General features: G+C 36.4%; 1 protein-coding gene across 2 annotated transcripts in view; it reads right to left on the bottom strand.

Moving 5' to 3' along the window:
* Nucleotides 1-747: 747 nt before the first annotated feature.
* Nucleotides 748-19,946, bottom strand: part of LOC137625763 (high affinity cGMP-specific 3',5'-cyclic phosphodiesterase 9A-like) — a 1,119,254-nt gene continuing 1,100,055 nt past the window's right edge. For both annotated transcript variants that reach the window (XM_068356658.1, XM_068356664.1), the window contains 5 exons: nt 18,672-18,784; nt 7,152-7,302; nt 6,672-6,761; nt 5,797-5,958; nt 748-4,263 (listed from right to left, as the gene is read on the bottom strand). In XM_068356658.1, coding sequence (XP_068212759.1) covers nt 2,935-4,263; nt 5,797-5,958; nt 6,672-6,761; nt 7,152-7,302; nt 18,672-18,784 — 1,845 coding nt within the window. In that variant the 3' untranslated portion in view covers nt 748-2,934. The remainder of the gene's footprint in view (nt 4,264-5,796; nt 5,959-6,671; nt 6,762-7,151; nt 7,303-18,671; nt 18,785-19,946) is intronic.

Raw genomic sequence — 19,946 nt, 5'->3', positions numbered from 1 at the left:
TTTGAAACGTTCTAAGTGTACCTACAGCTACAAGCACAAACTTTTGAAAATGGAGATTTTGCTGGGAATTTCAAACTTTACTCCTTATTGGTAACCATGGAAAATCTTTACTGTCACTTTAATCATCATTTTTACAGCAATTTGGTTTTCAAATAAAGAAACATCCCCCTGTAAAAGGTAAGTTCAATTCGGTGCGACACAGGTATACCTATTGTTTTGAAGATTTCATCTTTTAGGAAGTGACAGAAAGAGATATTATCTTCAACTGATTTCCCTCTGCACTAACAATCAAATACAGGACATACTTTAGGCATTTTTAAATCTTTTTTTGTGGAGATAAGACAAGAAGTTAAATGATCTAAATGATTAACAGGAATGAATTGACCCCACGTCACCCAAGTGAGTGGCGAACTAAGCCACCAGCATACCTTACCCCGCAGGTTCGAGTGACTTAATCCCCGTCAGTGACCAGACCTAACATATGTAGACCTTGATTAGCACCCTGATATTGGGAGAAATTCAGCAAAAGGGATATTATGTAGTCTACTACCTCTTCAGCTAAGGCCCTATGGTGGTAATGGCAGTTCCCAATTGGAAAAATAAATACTGTATAAGCTGTGAGACAAATGAAAGATTAATGTAAGTATTGAGGACTATTATAAAACATTATACAACAAATAAATTATGTAAATGCCTTATAGGAAAGTAAAGACAACTGATAAGAAAACATAAATTATATATTCTTTACACAGCTGTACAATATATAAGGGTACATTTTAGTCATAGAAAATAGTGAGACTTAATTTCTTGCCATTTTTTATCTAGCTAAGGACTTGCTATTTCATTATTCTTGCCTTTTATCACAGTCTTAACTTTTGTAGCACAACCATTTAAAACCAATGTAAAATTTGAACTACGACTCGTATTGGAAAAGCTTTCCATTTCAAAGTGAACTTGTAAATGCAGTATTCATAGGTAGCTCTATGGAGTGTTAATCAAAATTATATCAGCGCCAAGTAGGAATAGTGTATGAATTTGATCTATGATTAGCAAAGGCCTTAGCTAGGTTCACTTATATGTCAAGGGCTCAGTATAATCACTGTATTATGATGGGACACCACAGGAAACTTACTCGACACTTCTACATTCTGAAATGGTTTCTGCTATTTCGCAGCATAGCTAGAAGGAATCAAATACATTCTCTTCATTACACATAATAACTTCCTTAAAGCAAACATTCATCTCTGCAACAAAATGCTATCTTTCAACAGAACATTAATCAAATTGCTACAAATAACTGTTCATTAACTATCTTGAGTATTCTTATATACTATACACTTACACATATAGTTAAACTTTCAATGATGGCAATTTCAGTCCCAAACATAAAAGGAATAGTCTATACAACCTAGAAAGTGACTAGTGAAGTAGTCATACATTAAGATAAAACAACCATTACTCTTTAAAGGGAAAATAGTAGAATTTCTTTTATGCTTGAAAATCAAAATTTTCATTTTTAATGCTATGAGTAAATGCTGTGGCAATCATTGAGCAAGTGCATGTGTACTCTGTTCTACATAGCATATGTATTGACATTACTGTTTTTGTGTTCAAACATTTGTCTGTTTGCATTTCTATTTCTAGTGGCCATCTTAAATTTTTTCCTCACAAAATAGCTCTTCAAATGTTCATCTTTAGGATGCAAAGCAACTATATGTTAAAAAACAGTAAATATTGACGCAGAAGTTATCATTAGGGATCAGTCTTGAGCCTTTTGGCACAACAATGTATTAACTGTACTAATTTTAAAGGTTTGGTACTGACATTCAGCTTACAGTCTGTTGGTACAATATTAGGTATTAATTTCCTCCTAACATAATTGTTTTTTCTTATGTCATGACAACATTCTGTACAGCTTATTATGTTTTCTAATTTCATACCAGCAAAGCATCTAACAGGTAACATTAATTAATATCCTGTGGTGGCTTCCATTCACAACACAAGACAAGAAAGTCAGCCTCATTTAATCTTTGGTACAGAAAATAAAGTATTGTAAAACAAGATTTATCTGGGTTATTTACATTTTGCTTTGATAAAAATATCATCTTAAAATTTCAATATGAATAATAACATGCTGGAAAAAATCTAGGTTTACTAACACATAGCTCCTGATTCCAGAGGATTCTCTATGAAGGTACTTACAAAAACCCTCCTACTCTAGTATCATATCCACATATACAACGTACAATGCATCCAAAATTTTGGAAAAATACTGATAAATATTAGGTAGTTATGATACTTTTTGGCACATTCATAGGTAAATGTAGGTCCTAGCTACAGTAAATGGCATGGTATCATTTATGGTAGCCATAGCTTTATGTCTACACTTGTTTTTCATAATAGCCGGACATTGACTGCACAGGCCTTCAGTTTTTTTTTTTATGGTTCACACAGACAATTAAATTTCCCTTCAATATTTTCCTCTCATATCTTGGAATACATTTGATGGTCATAACAACTTACTAAGAGTGCATTCAGAAAATACAGCAACAATGCTTTGTACATACAGTACTTGATGCAAACATATTGAAATAATACATCAACTGAAGCAGGTCTGTACTTTAGAATGCAGCATAAATTCCTGAGGTATGAGTGGCAAACTCAGCTCATACAGAGTAAATTTATCTTGTATGAGCTCGAATGGCCAATCATCTCAGTAAATATTACCGAGGCTATTAATATCAATATCTCATCTTCCAATTATTTGAATGCATATTTAAGTACTTTTCAAAATTTTACACTGTGGAAGACTCACTCAACCATAAACATAATGGGTCATGATATGTACTATGATACACCTTCCAAGTGTCAAGAAATAAAGATTAAATATAGTACTTAAATAAACTTTCAAATACACGAACAAGTTACTACACGTCATAACTTGTCCTCACTTGTATCTTGGGTGTCACTAATTTTGTGCTTTAGTCCATCATCTTTAGCGGGAGATTTTTTTCTAAATGAAAATGATTTGAAAATGAGAGACCTTGTGGATTCATTTTTCTTTTTCACGATCTTTGGAGATTCAAGGTAAACTAAAGGTTTAAAGCCTTTAGTTCTGTTGAGCATGGGTTGTTGGTTTGGTTTTGCAGAACTATCTGGTTTTGCCTCTCCGCTGTCTGTAAGAAGGTCATCCTGAGAACCCGATGGAGTGTTTTCTGGAGTAGTTATGGCTCCTCTGCCCGTTTTTCTTGAGCGACCATTTTTTCGTGGAAGAACATCTAGCGAAAGACTGAACCCTTTGTGCTTAAGGATTGAGTTAGAGGAAGATAATGCACTTTTTTCAGACAGCGTAGGTGATGGCTGAGCATCTGAGCACACAAACTGCTTTCTCTTTGGTTCTAAAAGTTCAAAAGAGGTAGAAGTTTTGATTTCCAGAGGAGAAATTATGTCACCTGTAGCAGCACCTCTGCATTTTTCTGTGGGGGATTGTTTTTCACCAGCACTCAACATGTTTTCTTCACTTTGTGGTTTCTGAGTACTGATTCCAAAACTAATTCTAGGCCTTGATAAATGAAACGTTCTATTAGAACGACCCTTATCAGGTTCCGACTTACTCCTACTTCGTTTGAGCACACCCTGAATAGTCCCTTGCTTATATCTTGTGCTTCCTTTCCCAAAAGGTGCTGAACCATTTTCATTTTTATCTCTGTCACTAGAAGATAAACGTTCTGAGAATGTTTTTAGGCGTGACAAAAGAGAAGATTCTTTTTCGCTTTTCCCAGAATTCTCCTCATCTGCCTCAGCCTCCGCATGTGGCAAAAGACGATCTTCAAGAGACTTGGGGGAAACAGTTCGTTCACAACTTGACCTACCTCCAACACTATTTCGACGTTCTGAACTGTTTCTTCTTGACTGGGGCTTATGGACATCAGTGGCAATTTTAAAGCGGGAAGTTCTTTCACTCACCTCAACTTCTGTCTCTGTCAAATCAACATCTTCTAGATCCATTTCTCCACAGTCTATCGTACTGGAGCGATAAAATGATCCACGGGAAGATGCTCTACTTTTTAAGCTCAGAGAACTTTCTGTTTTTTGTATTATTCTTTTCGAATTTTCTACTGATAACTGACTAGTAGGTCTCTCGGGTGGTTCCTCTTCTTCTATAACTTCAGGTATTTCAATTTCGTCTGAAGCCTTTTTTGTAGCTTCGTTCAGTCTACGGTAATGGTCAAGGGCGAACTTCACAGGCTGAATAATCAACTGCTGTAAATATAACAAAATCAAAATTAAGGTAACAATGTATAGGAAAACAATGAATGCAGTCAATCTGCTTTTGTTTCACTAATTTGTGGCGAATTTCATAAAAATAGAGCATTCATGGACTTGTCTGTTTGCGATAATTTCTTGAACTATTCTGGCTTTATTTCAGAGTTTGAATGTGTGCATACATATTCAAAAATAGCATTTCATGATTTACATAAGAGTGCCATAAAATATTCTTTATAAATACTGTTTGTCAAATGACTGACATAGCATCCATACATAAGAAAATTGTTTAAGCTTATGTTTTGAATACTCATTTATGAAATTTCTTTTTTTTTTCTCAAGTTTAAGATAAACTAGCGCAAGAACAGATTATGCCGCCCTTGTTTTTTATTATTACTATTGTAACTATGAAATTCAAAATTATCAAAGATTCTGATAAAACATAGCTGAGGGAACAGAGTCAGAACAAAGATGATATAGAAAATTGATTATTTCAATGGGTTCCTTTAAACAGGGCAGGAGACAGAGGGTGGAATTAGTATCAAAATTGACACTGTAAAGGAATTCATTATCGAACAAAGAGGAATATGGCCTGAAATCACAGATTACACATATTGGTTTGGGTTTAGCTTTAAAACCACATTAAGATTACTGATGAAAACCTACTTAGCAATTGAAACGTGATAAATGACTGGAATGGAAATGAAGTGTGTATTAGCAAAAAAAAACATGGGCAGTGGAAAAAAATTATGGACTTATCTAAATACTTTTCATATTCAGTACATTTAATAAGGGAAATATAGCAAAAGAAACTACTAATGATTAAAATAGAAATAAAATATCAATATAAAAATTAGGTATGGGAATGCTTTTATGAGTAAACCATCCAGCTAGGACTGCCCATTTAATATCAAAAGGAATAACTATACAGAAAGTCCTCAACTTACAAACTTAATAGGTTCCCAGAAGCTGTTTGTAAATGTTATTACATTTTGGTCTACGGTAGTCTTCATCTAACTCACAAACCTACGATTTTAAGGTGTAAAAGTCAACAAATAGTATCGTTTCATAATGCAAATGTCGTCTTGGTTACTGCATTGTTATAAATATTTTTTATCACAGTTCTTCATTATGAACTTTTAATTCAATAACTGAGATTTATGATTTCAGTTGGATTTGTGTTTGTATATCCAAATGTTTTGTAAGTTGAGGACCTTCTGTACTGGAACAGAGTGCAGTCCATATATATTGTTACACAACACAAAAATTACCCTCAAAGACTTACAACTTTAAAAAATATATATTTGAAAATAAAAGTAAATTTTACACTATTCTTTCTAATCATTTAATTAATACAAAAGTTACTTCTTGTTTACAAGGCTACAAAAATGAATTTATACTGCGCATGCAATTATTAAAATAAAGATACAAATCTAAATATTATAACATGATCAGGTGATATATAAATATTTCAACTTAAAACTGTAAAATATATTTGAAGAATTATGAAAATGGCTGGTATTAGCTTACCTCTAATTCTGGTAAAACTTTCCCAAGTGCTTCAAAGAGAGGCAACAGGACAAAACCTATGAAGGAGCATTGTGATGAAGGTTTTGTAACCTTCTCTCGATCCATAAAAGGGGACACTGGAAGTCCTTCAAGTTTCTCCAAGTCACTTTGGTTGAAAAATTCCTGAAAGTTTATATGGCGACGTGAGAAATTAAACATATCATGTTACAGAAAGTTTTCTATCTATGTTTGGGACATTTACTAATGTCAGGACTATTTACCCAATCCAAAAAAGTATATCAAAGAATGTATAAATGTTCCAAGAAGCCTTACTACTTAACACAAAACATTTTAAAATGAACTAAATATGAAATATAGGCTCATCTAAATAATATGAAAACCGAGGATGTTAAAAATTTTAACACTGAAGGTATCTCACTTGAGAAGTTTTTCAAAAAAGATGTTATTGCCACTACGAGACTTCTTGTCTATTGCTCCACTTCATATAATTCATTCAGTCATGAATAGTGGATGTTCAACTATTGTATGTGGAGTTTCAATATGAATTACTGTCATACTTACAAACGTACTCGGACATTCCTAGATTATTCAAAATAATATATAAAAAAAAACTAAGCCCTGTTCCATTTATCAAATTACTTAAAATTGAATCGTAGGTATGAAAATGAGTCAAGGATATTAATGAAATTTCATTTTATATATTATATAGAACTGAAATACTAGGAACAAGCAGGCATTTCAAGAAATGTCTTTTCTTGAACTGTTAATAAAGAAAAATACAGATAAAAAGATGTAAAACATTAAATGTATTATAATAAGTCTAAGCTAATGATAAATTAGCCAAAAGTCACAAGCACATTCAACAAATAGCTCACCTGCATGAGACATTCCAACCAAGGTTCAGCAATATCTAGTGGTCGAGCTTCGTTACTTATATCAGCTACCTTTATCAAAACCATGGACAACTGAAAATATAAAGAACTGATCAAGTTTATTGAAACAATGCAATTCATGGATGTACAGAATAAGAACAGCCAATATGTGTCATAGATTCATGTCACTTCCACTCATAAACTGATAAAAAATTGTATAAAATAAATTGATAGTGAACTTCTAAACCATCAGTTAAATTTTTTATATTGCTACCTAAAATATCAGTAGTAAATTGCTCAATATTTGCAGCTCTTAGCATATTTCTCAAAGGTTTCCCGTTATCATAATAGGACCTGTTGTTTCATTAAATAGAATTTGAAAATGCTACATAACCAAAATGTGATTCATGCTTAGTACCTTAATTAATATATACTAAAACATCTGATATATTGCTAATATAAAAATAATGTGTTGTAACTTACCAGATTGACATGGGCTCTGTTTTCAAAATCAAATTCAGGTGTGATTTCACGGAAATCAGAGAGAATCTCATTGTGGCGAGCCATATCTGTTGCTAGAATGCAACGAATCATTCCTTCTCTAATCTTTTTATAATCTTCTGCTGATACATTTCTGTAGAAGGAATACAGTATAGTACTACACAGATAACACAAACAATGACATTCCTCATAACACCTGGAGTCAAAAACATGTCACAAACCACAATTAGCGCTTGAGAGCAGGTGAAACTAACTCATACTTAATTTTATAAGAGGTAATTACCAGTTAAATAAAATATAAGAATTATAAAGTATCCCGCCAAGTTTTTAAATCTAATGTAGACGAAATTATACACAAATGAAAATCAAATACCCTTTACAAGCTATGGAAAGGCATTACATTAAGTATTATTTTATGAATGTAGCAGTGATGTAGAGGAAAATGTTCCACCACTTAGATACACTTTGTCTATAAAGTAGTACCTTAGTTTACAAGTTAAATTTGTTTTAGGAGCAACCTCACAACCTAAAATTATTTTATCCTAAAACAGTTTCTCCCATAAGATATAAAGGAAATTCACTCGTTGCACTCCACAAGGCCATGAATACACATGTACGATAATTTCTTTAAAATCTTTGTAATGGTAATTATTGAACAATTCACAACCCTTAACATCAGATATGGATAATTATTAATAATTTACAACGTACAATAGAAATAATACGACAAATTTGGAAAGAATTTGCATTTTTCCTAAACATACAAATCTGAAGTTCTTTACTATGGCGATACATTTCAGCGACAGCTGAAACTAGCAGTAAAACTTTTAGGGAGGTGTTACTCCCCTCCGCTGGTTAGTGAGAGGTAGATACACCACACCGTTCACACACAGTAGCCAACACAAACCACTTTGCAATTTCAGGCAAGACTTCCTGGGGGTAGGTGATGGGGCGCCTGTAGGCATAAAGAGCTTCAGGTTTGTATGGTTAGGAAAAATACAAATTATTTCCAAATTTGTCATTTGTTCCGGTACTAAATACAAACCTTTCAGCTCTTTACTATGGAGACTCACACTTGGGTGCGTGTAAGTCCAAGACCAACTGGCTGGTCCCTGACCAAAGGTGTAACTCTTATCCTTTGTATGAGCTGTGGAAGAGTACACCCTAAACCCCTCGCCAATTCCCAAAGAAAGATAACGGCCCGAGCAGTTGTGCGAAGGTGTGACAACTAAGCAATGTGACTCGTAAAGGTAAGATTTCACTTGGTTATGCTTTTCTTACCTGGATGTTACCCGACTTTCACCTCGCTGGGAGAATGGGGACATAACAGTATATACAGTATGCATAAGGGACAATGATATCCACTTACAGTCAAAGGAGGTCAGCTTGCAGAGTTCCTTGGTTTGCTCAAGCCCCAAAAGAGGGGAGAATGAAGGGTGAAAGGTCAGTCCTCAGCCTTTTATACTAGACTTACAAACGGGTAACATCTACCCGCCCTCCACCTACTGCTACTTGTCCTAATAGGGAGCTAAGGTGTTATTGATCACGTTTTATGCATTCACCATAGGACCTATGAAGAATATATTGAAGCTCTTGTGGGTTACGTCTCGCAGGTAGTGGGTGGTGAAAGTAGACCGACGTTTTACACATCCGTGTGTATGACGTGCGTCACAGTGAAGTTCTTTTGAACTCCAGGGATGTACTAATGCCCAACATCATGAGTTCTAGGTCTACGGTCAAGAGGAGGCGAGTCCAGTTGGAGGGCTAGTTCGATAAATTTCCTGATCCATAAAGATATTGAATTCCTTGTAACCCGCCTCTTGACTCTACCTATGATGACAAACAGTCTATTTGTCTGTGTGTCGAGCTCAAGCAGTTTGTTTAAGGTATTTCATCATCATACTTACAGGGAAAAATAATAGTTGATCTGTATAACTTGTTACAGTATGGAGACTCTTAATCCGGAAGGGCCTGAATCTAGGATAAGCTACAGCTGGATTTTGAGTCTTGGCAATAAACTCAGGGACGAAGTTCAGTGTCGCTTGCCACCATCCCTTTGAATGGACGACGTCAAGGACAAACAGTGTACCTCGCTGACTCTCTTTGGAGAGGCCAGGGTTAAGAGGAAAACCGTCTTTAGAGTCAGGTTGCGTTCTGAAGCCGGACTAAGAGGTTCATAAGGTACTCCTTTCAGGGATTGCAGTACTCATACTATATTCCACGGAGGATGCCTGGTTTCTGACAGAGGGTAAGAAAACTCGAAATTATGTATGAGGAGATATTCTGTTGAAGAGGAAATGTCAACTCCATTCAGTTTGAAGGCGAGGCTTAAGGCTGAGTGAAAGCTTTTCATCGCCGACACTGAACAGAGTTTTTCCTTCTTGCTGTATAACAAGAATTCCAATATTGTTGGAATAGTGGTCATGAGCGGGGGGGGGGGGGGGGGTAAACCCCTTCCACGACACCAACCCCAGATATTATTGCCCAAAGGAAATGATCGTTTAATAGCTCTCTCTCTCTCTCTCTCTCTCTCTCTCTCTCTCTCTCTATATATATATATATATATATACATATATATATATATATATATATATATATATATATATATATATATATATATATATATATATATATATATATATATATATATAGAGCTATTAGACGATCATTTCCTTTGGACAATAATATTGTGCTTAGTCACACACACATACATTGTTAAGGCTCGTTTTAGAGCTCTTACATGAATTCAAGAAGTGACGATTGTAAATAACCACGTACGGGCAAGCAAATTATTAATGCCAACAATGCAGTTTGATAATCAATTCGCCAGTTGCATGCGTTAATCTCAAGGTTGGATGCACACCTGTGAGGGATAGCAAGGACTACGTAACATCATACAATTGGAACATTGTTCTAATAAATCATTAGAACTCTTCCTAATACTATAGCTGTATTCCTATGGGAAAGTCGGGTTATTTATAACCATCCTACTCTCCTGGAACTAATCATATATAGTATGCTTTCGAGTAATCTCCTCCATTCCTGGCAGATATTCCCTAACTTCAAAGAACCGTTTGTCTGAAAGTTCGCATAACTGAATTCCTTTCGGTAACGGAGAACTATGAAACATTCGCCGTTTCTAAAGGTTTTTCTGTCGTGGGAAGAAGTTCTCTATCTCCGAACATTAGTGATGTTCTCCGATCGAGTGTCGAATATAAAGAAACTTTAACAGCTAGGGCCTAGATAATGATGTCAATTTATGAAATAAGATTCAGACAGCAATTATTTAAGAATATAATTTAATCACCTTACTCCACAAATTATATATTTTCCTGGCCACTGGTGTTTCAAAAATTTTATTATCAAACTGTTTTCCCTGGTGGAATGATGAGGTGCAAGAATGGGTAAAAACCAAGAAAGAAGCCAAGAAGAAGGCAGATCTATCAAGACAAGAGCAGGATAAAGAAAACTATAAACAAGCAAAGAAAGGAGCAAGAAGAGCAGTAGCAAAGGCAAAGGCAGAGACATTAAATGAAATCTATAAAGAGATGGAAACACCAGAAAGAGAGAAGAAAATATTACGAATTGCTAAGGCCCGAGATGCTGCACCCAAAGACCTGACACATATAAGGCAAATAAAAGATAGCAATGGCATAGTTCTAGCAGAAGAGAGTGAAATTAAAAGAAGGTGGGAAACTTATTTTGAAGGACTATTGAATGAGGAGAACCCAAGAACAGTATTTGAAGATTGACTTCCAAACGAGACAGTTACCATAGGAATGACTAGAAGAGAAGTAGAACAAGCAATAAAGAAGAGGAAAAATAGTAAAGCTGCAGGACCGGATAATATACCAGTAGAGGTATGGAAGAGTCTTAGAGAGGAAGGCATAGATATCTTGTGGGACCTGACACAGAAGATCTTCAATCAGGAAAAGATGCCAGAGGAATGGAGAAGAAGCCTAATCATTCCCATCTATAAGGGGAAGGGAGACATCCAGAAATGTGGCAACTACAGAGGCATAAAGCTGATAAGCCATACTATGAAAATATGGGAGAAGATCAATGAGAAGAGACTCAGAGATGAAACAACAACTGGTGAGGAACAATTTGGATTCATGCCAGGAAGAGGGATGGTAGAAGCAATATTTGCTTTGAGACAGATGATAGAAAAACATCGGGAGAAACAAAAATGATTACATATGGTCTTTATAGACATGGAGAAGGCATACGATCGAGTACCACGTCAGGAGCTGTGGAGATGTATGAGAGAAAAGGGAGTCCCTGAGAAATACGTAAGAATCACCCAAGATATGTATGAAAGGGCAGAAGCAAATGTTTAAAGCCGTATAAGCCTAACAGAAAGTTTCCCAGTAAATGTGGGACTACATCAGGGGTCTGCATTGAGCCCTTACCTATTTGATCTGGTCATGGATGTAGTAACATAAGGTATTAGAGATCAGTCTCCTTGGTGTATGCTTTTTGCTGATGATGTTATACTGAGTAGCACTAGGCGAGAGGTAGTAGAAGAGAAACTGGAGGAGTGGAGAAGAGAAATGGAAAATAGGGGATTGAAGATCAGTAGGAAAAAGACAAGAGTATTTGAGATTAAAAATGGCGAGAATGGGGAAGTTATTTTACAAGGAGAGAGATTGAAGAGAGAGATTGAAAAGAGTTGAAAATCTCAGTTATTTAGGATCAACAGTTACAGAGGATGGTGATCTGGGGGCAGAAATAAACCACAGAATACAACCAGGATAGAAGAATTGGAAAAAAGTGCGTGGAGTACTATGCGACAGGAGAATAGGGGTTAAGTTGAAAGGTAAAGTACACAGGACAGTTGTGAGACCGGCCATGATGTATGGAGTGGAGACGTGGACAATAAAGAAGACAGAAGAGAAGAAGATGGATGAGGCAGAGATGAGAATGTTGAGATGGATGTGTGGGGTGACATGAAGAGATAAGATACGGAATGAGGTAATTAGGGGTACCACAGGAGTTAGAAAACTATCAGATAAGATCCAAGAAAGTAGACTGAGGTGGTATGGTCATGTCATGAGAAGAGATGAACAGTATATTGGGAGGAGAGTGATGGAAATGGAGGTACAGGGAACGAGAAGGAGAGGGAGACCAAAGCGAAGGTGGGTGGACTGTATCAAGGATGACCTTCGATCAAAGGGATTAACCGGTGATGAGGTGTGGGACAGAGGTAGATGGAGAAAGCTGACCAGAAACATCGACCCCACATAGAAGTGGGAAAAGATGTAGACAAAGAAGAAGAAGAATTCTAAGGAAGAAGACACAATATGATACCAGAAAGTCTATAGCCAATGAGGACATTACTCGGTCACAACGCTATTGGCATGGTTTCAGATTTTGAACAGGAGGGAGGAGAGCTTAGAATGATTTCCTCATCATGGAGTGTTTGAAAAAGGGATGATAGTAAGATACATGAAAAATAGGATATTGAATACTCATTTCTGTTGTTAGGCCAATGCATGACACAGCCTTTTGTATGTAAGCCTAATCCTATAGACTGAGTCTGAGGAGTAGTTAACCCAAGGATGGAATTAGGCAACCTTAAGATGATATGAAAAAAGGACTTGACATCTGATATCAACTAACTATAAAGATCACATAATAAAAAATAGCACACTGAGTAATGACAAATAAATAAGACTCCTACAATGGAGTGAAGGCATCAAAATGCTTAAAAAGTGAAGACAATATGTTGCCTTAGAAATACAAGATTAAAATATTTTCTCAAAATTGATACAAAACAAAAGAAAGATACAATGGTCTATCTTGGTTCAGATTACAATTAAGCTTGAAACGACTTTAAAGTATGTAAAAATGAAATATAATCTATGAAAATGCCTGTCAAACTTTAATATACAAAAAATTTATATCCTACAGTTTACACATGAATCCAAGTAATTTCTAGACACCCTTATATATAATTACTGGTATAAAAATAATTCATTTACTTTGTGGGGTTACTTAATATGAACTTCACTACTCTGAGTGGTTGGAATATCGTCAAGCAAACATCAGCCACATTTTTCACTATTTTCTAAACAGAAGACAGCACCTTATCGATATGATAAATATGATGCAAAATTTAAACTAAAGAATATCACATGGGTCCCTCAAAATAGAGAGATTTCTGTCTTCTGTCATCACCAGTTGTTTTTTATTGGAACTATTAGCAACGTTGAAGATGGACAAATAGCAACAATACAAACAGAAACAATATTGCACCACCACATCAGCCCATGATACAGAGTATAATATAAATTTGTGAAAGATGAAATTGGATAATAAATGGGTAAAAACAAACACCAACTGGCATAATAATCCTTAAAATTATCGGACAAAATGCACAAAACCAATTGCAATTATTAAGGTTAATAAGCCATTTCTTTTTAGAATACAAACCCAAATATTTTAATATGGATATAGTAATGCCTCACAACACGAAATTAATCAGTTTCGTAATGGCTTTCGGTAATGTGATTTTTTCGTCTTGTGAGTCGCCTTTTACATGTAAATACCCTAATTCGTTCCAGATTCTACAAATACACCACATTAAATGATCATAAAAAAGATACACACCACTAAACAGTACAAAATGTATGAAAAGTACTGTATTTTCATAATTTAATAATAAATTAACCATTGGTAACCTGTAAACGAATTAATTAGAGCAATCAGTAAAAATACAGTAACAAAAATGTGGAACCTTACCTTTGGAGTGAAGTGATGTCCGAGAGCGAGGTGCGGGGCGGTAGAGGAGGATGAAAAACGGCAGAAAACGTAAACACTTAACTTTACAAAACAGATGTATAAATGACAGAAAAACATTAACACTTAGTTTTAGGTAACACATTTACAAATGGCAGGAAATATTAACACTTAACTTTGCGATAAACTTAAAATTTCTTTTTTTTTCCTTTTTCTATTTTTTTTTACTTTACATAATGTATTTTCTAAATTTAATTGCACTACATATTTTCTTCACCACGGCCCCTTTGCTTTCATTTTTTAGCTGGCACTTGGTCTGCTTCTTCCGAAGGACTCTTTTTAAAATAATCGACCAAAGAAGCTTGTTTCTACCTGCTTCTTAAGATTTTCCTGAAATGACACGGGCAAACTTCATTACAGTACTCAAGCACACGACCTGTGAAAATATTTCCTGGATGTCTCTTTTCTACGAGAGCCACCATTTTAAAGTAGGCATCTACAAACTACTTGATTTCTGCCGTTGTCAGTGGGTTATCCTCCTCACCACTGCTGAACTCTTCCTGAACGACGTTCACTCGCATGGCATCCAACTCCAGGTCATCCATCGTAGTTCTTCTTGGCGCGCCTCAATAATTTCATCAATGTCGGCGTCATCAACTTCCAGACACACGGACTTACCGAGTGTAATGATCTCGGCAACTTCAGATTGAGCAACAGGTTCAGGATCGTCAACATTTTAAGAATTGGCTTCAGCTTGGTCTGCGTGGAAGCCCTCGAAATCTCGTGCAGAGATGGCATCAGGCCCCAGCTTCTTCCAAGCAGAGTTCAAGGTGCACCTCGAAACCTCCTGCCTAGCTTGATCGATAATTTTGAGGCATATGAAAATATCAAAATCCTCCTTCCAAAATTGACGAAGGATGAGGTTTGTGCTCTCAATATTTTCGAAATATCTCTTGAAGAGATATTATGTATAAAGTTTCTTAAAATTTGAAATCACTTGCTGGTCCATGGGCTGGAGGAGAGGGGTGGTGTTCGGTGGAAGATAGAGAACCTTGATGAAGGAATATTCTGCTACAGTATCTTTCTCGATGGCAGGAGGGTGAGCAGGTGCATTGTCCAGCACCAGCAGGTATTTCATAGGGAGGCGCTTCTCTTCCAAATACTTTTTCACAATCAGGCCAAAAAAAAATATTTATCCATTCAATGAACAATTGTCTTGTTACTCAGGCTTTTCCATTAGCCCTCCACAACACGTTTAGATCTTCCTTAGTGACTCTGTGGGCCTTGAAGGCTCAAGGAGTATCGGAGTGATACACCAGCAGGGGTTTCATCTTGCAATCCCCACTGGCATTTGCCCAGAGTGCAAGGGTAAGCCTGTCCTTCATAGGCTTATGCCCAGGTTGCCTCTTTTTTTCAGCCGTGATGTATGTTTGACGAGTCATTTTTTCCAAAAAAGCCCAGTCTTGTCGCAACTGAAGACTTGCTGGGGAATGTAGCCTTCCCGGACAGTCAACTTGTCGAACGTCTTAACAAAGGCTTCGGCCCCTTTCGTGTCCGAGGTTCCAGCCTCCCCATGACGCACCACCGAATGAATGCCTGAGTGTCTGTTAAATTTTTCAAACCACCCACGGGAAGCCTTGAACTCTGGGGGTTCCTGTTTCGATGTTCCTTCTCCTGCGTTGGCTTCGGCCTGAGCATGCACGAAATCCCCAAAAATGCCGCTGGCTTTCTGGCAGATTATTGGTTCGGTGATAAGTGTCTCCTGCCATTTATTTGTCCTTTATCCAGACAAGCAGCAGTCTCTCCCTCTCATCGTGGACGTGGCTCCTCTTGCTGGAGAAGACAGTCACGCCCTTAGAAGGTGTTCCTGCTTTGATAGCTTCCTTCTGCTTCAGGATCACTCCTATCGTAGATGGATTTCGGCCATATGTCTTCGGGAGCACACTTAACCGCTTGCCAGCCTCATATTTCTTGATTATTTCATGATTATTCCATGAAAAGTATCATCCTCTTCTTTCCCTTGACATCAGCGACTTTCTTGGAACCCATGGCTAATGATGTAACGTAATATCACACACGATACAGTACTGTACAATTGTTACGAAAGCGAAATCACAAACACTAAGTCAATGTGTACGATACTGCTGCCGGAATGAAAAGACAAAGGAACGCCAATGCAAAGATGCATGATGGGATACAGTACAGTAGATGCTGACCAATAGGAGAGCAGGATCTCATAGTGGTAACGAGTAGGGAGATAACCAATAGGAGCGCGGGAGGATGCTAGCGAGTTTACGGGCTAGCGGCGCGCGAATTTCAAGATCAGTCTCGGACACAGTCGGGCTCTCGCACCGTACCTCCTTTCGTTGTCTGAAACATTTTTCGTGATGCAAGTCGTAAAATTCTTCGCATCTCGTTTCGCAGAGTGAAAATTTCAAAAGCAGTTTCTTTCGTATCGAGAGGTTTGACTGTATACCTTTTAGAAAATGCTGTAATAACCATTTGAATTTGGTAACAATATGCACAATTTAATTAATGTTTAGCTGGTAAATGAGATAGATATAACTCCCATACCTGAGTTCTTGATATTTCTCCTTTTAGCACCAATAATCAAACAGTACGGTTTGGTTAAGGTGGGATAACTCCTCGGCATCTTGATACCTGGGATGAGAGGCTTGACAGGGACCTGTGCTAAAGTATTGTGTGTACTTGGCTATACTAAAGGAAATTTCCAAAAGAACCTGGTATATTCATAAATGGGGAAAAGACCCCATAACTCTATAGCGATAGGTGTCTTAATGTCCCGAAATTACCAAACTTCTACGCTCTGCTTCTCCTCTCCCCACTACTTATTAACAGGGAGGCAGAGGGGTCAGAGTCTTTAGGTAAATTAATTGTCCAAAATCAGGTTGTCATTTTGTGTGACATACCTGTATCTAGTCCCTCCTGCAAGAATACGGCCAGAAGGCGTGAAGCAGAAGATAGAATAAGGGAAAGATCAATCACCTACTGTCATTTAACCTTTTAGTACTGTAAAAAAAAATTACGAGATACTGCTTTATTCAAATAGAGCTTGGGTAGTTATATGTAATGGGCAGTCACCACAAGTTGTGAGGAGAATGTGTCCAAGGACTTGTGGGCAATATCAATCAGGTAAAAAGGGTAAAGGTAGTTGCTAAAATCAGAAAACTACCCTCAATCGCTGTATGGCAAGAAGCTTTTTGGGAAATTGATAAAAGGGCGATGCCTCTAACTTCATGATATCTCGCCAAAGGTAATGAGCCAGCAGTATCAGTGAACAAATCGTGAGCTCTTTTGACCAAAAAGAGACTGTTCTTGGAAATTTTCTTGTGAATCCTGGTACTAATGATGTATTACCGATGCTCCGCCTAAAGTGTCAAGCCCTGTGTAGATAGTACAGCAGAAACTATATTGGGCACAAAAGAACCTTTTTGGAATTATTACAAAGGTAGTAGGTTGGCTATGGCACCAGCCACCCGCTGATATACTACCACTAGAGAGTTATGGGGTCTTTTGACTGGCCAGACAGTACATTGGATCTCTCTGGTTACGGTTCATTTTCCCTTTGCCTATACGCACGCACACACATACACCGAATAGTCTGGCATATTCTTTACATATTCTCTTTTGTCCTCATACACCTGACAACACTAAGATTGCCGAACAATTATTCTTCACCCAAGGCGTTACTGCACTGTAACTGTTCAGTGGCCACTTTCCTCTTGGTAAGGGTAGAAGAGACTCTTTAGCTATGGTAAGCAGCTCTTCTAGGAAAAGGACACTCCAAAATCAAACCATTGTTCTCTAGTCTTGGGTAGTGTCATAGCCTCTGTACCATGGTCTTCCACTGCCTTTGGTTAGAGTTCTCTTGCTTGAGGGTACACTCTGGCACACTATTCTATCTTATTTCTCTTCCTCTTGTTTTGTTAAGGTTTTAATAGTTCATATAGGAGATATTTATTTCAATGTTACTGTTCTTAGACTATTTTATTTTTCCTTGTTTCCTTCCTTCACTGGACTATTTTCCCTGTTGGAGCCCCTGGGCTTATAGCATTGTGCTTTCCCAACTAGGGTTGTACTATGCAATCAAGAATAATTGTCTGTGAGGGGATGGGATCAACAAGAAAATAGAGTAATTAGCCTTGGTTATAAAGGAACGCAAAAATATGTTATAGGCACTTCAGGTACGTTTTAAAATAAAAGCAAAGAATTTAGATCTTTGGTAAAAATGAGAAAGGCAATTAGCATCAAAGTAAGTCACCAAGATATAATCAAACCCTTTCTGAACGTTGTTTAAGTACTGAGTGGAAATATAGGCTATAAGAAGGAAATAAAAGTTAAGAATAGTCTTAGATGAGTAAATGCATAGAAATATATTTGCATTTGATTTACGATGTATTGTCAAAACAGTATTCTAAGTAGGCATAATTCAGAAATCCGTTATACACTAATCTGAGTTTTCTGTAATCAAAATTATATTTTCTTTTAACTTTAAGATTATTGGTAAAACAATCTATTATTTGACCCTGCTCTAATTTCAATTAATATATAACAAGTCATAAATCATCTACCTAAGCATCCTATTTTGCATCTGAACGAACCCATTTACTTACTCAAAAAACATACTGACTTTGCAATTTTTTTTTTTTCTTTTTAACAAAGGGTCTAAAACCTCGTTATATATTTGCTAGTATTTTTTAACATAAGTAATCTAGAAGAAGCCACGAATACAGTATTCACCTAAAAATGTTGCATTCGTTCCTCTCGAGCACTGTGAAGGCTACCGAACAATGGTGGTTCTCAAGTGGGGAGATATCATTGTACCGTAATGCTAACTCAGTTTTGGCATTTATCTGGAAAATAAATATAAACATTAGCAATGAGTGTGGATATTTTGTCAAATTTATATAGCATACATTTATTAAAAACCTGAATCAATCACATTTCTTTGAAATAATCACTGAGGTATTTCCTTTCATCAATCAACATTTCATTGTAAAGTAATGTTAGGTGATTAATAACATTTTTTTGGAAAATTAATAAACACATCAGTAAAAATTCTGGTCAATGTTAATAATCTACATTCCGGAACTACTGAAAAACACGATTAAACCATACTTAATTCGTATAACTAATGATATAAAATCCAGAGAAAATATTTAAAACAGCAACAATTCCTTCACTTCATCGATTGTCTTCGTTCTTTGTTTTGAGAGGCACATCACTCCTTTTGGTTGCCATAGCTCCATTTATGGTCTCTTTATTTTTATGTATCTTGCAGATTATCAGTTTTGGCATACCATAATGTTTGGATAGATCAAGCATGCAAACACTGCTCTCTGGCTATGTAATTATCGATTTTATCAATCATATTCAGGTTCTCATAGTTTTTCATTTTGGCTTATCACTGCCACTAACCTTCTTGGGAACCATTGTGTACAGTAATGTGCTGATAAATAGCCCCAAACACAAAATAAAGCACAAATTAAGGAAAAAGTTAAAGCATGATGCTTGCAGTCATACGCCGGATAGAGATACATGAAATCGAAGTTTATAGTACAGTAAAACTTTGCCTGGACAGTCATTATGGCGCTAGCTATACGAATGTCAGCCATACAGGTTCATTTTTATCGCGATTATCTGTGTGACCTCAGATTTATTGTTTAGTTACTGGGGAGAGGAAATGTTAAAAAACATCGTTCGAACCCCCATTTGTTCAAGCTCAGACACGATCATAACATTATCCTTTGGTGACATTTAAGTGAATAGAAAAAAAAATGAGCATAAGAAACTGTACAAAACACCAAAAATTTATAACTCTCTTTTGGGATTAACATGCTTTGGTATCTTGTAGAAGCCCATTTCCCTGCTTTTAATTGGGAACCATTGGGCTACTCTGGTTAGTTTTGCTAGTCAATAATATTTTATAGTATTAGTAAGATTAAGGGCACTGCCAACTTCCTTTAAAGAAATATTCACAAAATATCTGAAGTACACAGTATTCATTAAGTCCAA

Source organism: Palaemon carinicauda, chromosome 2 (assembly GCF_036898095.1).
Source record: "Palaemon carinicauda isolate YSFRI2023 chromosome 2, ASM3689809v2, whole genome shotgun sequence".
Taxonomy (NCBI): Eukaryota; Metazoa; Arthropoda; class Malacostraca; order Decapoda; family Palaemonidae; genus Palaemon; species Palaemon carinicauda.
Note: the sequence above shows the minus strand (reverse complement) of the source record. Positions and strands in the feature narration are given on the sequence as shown.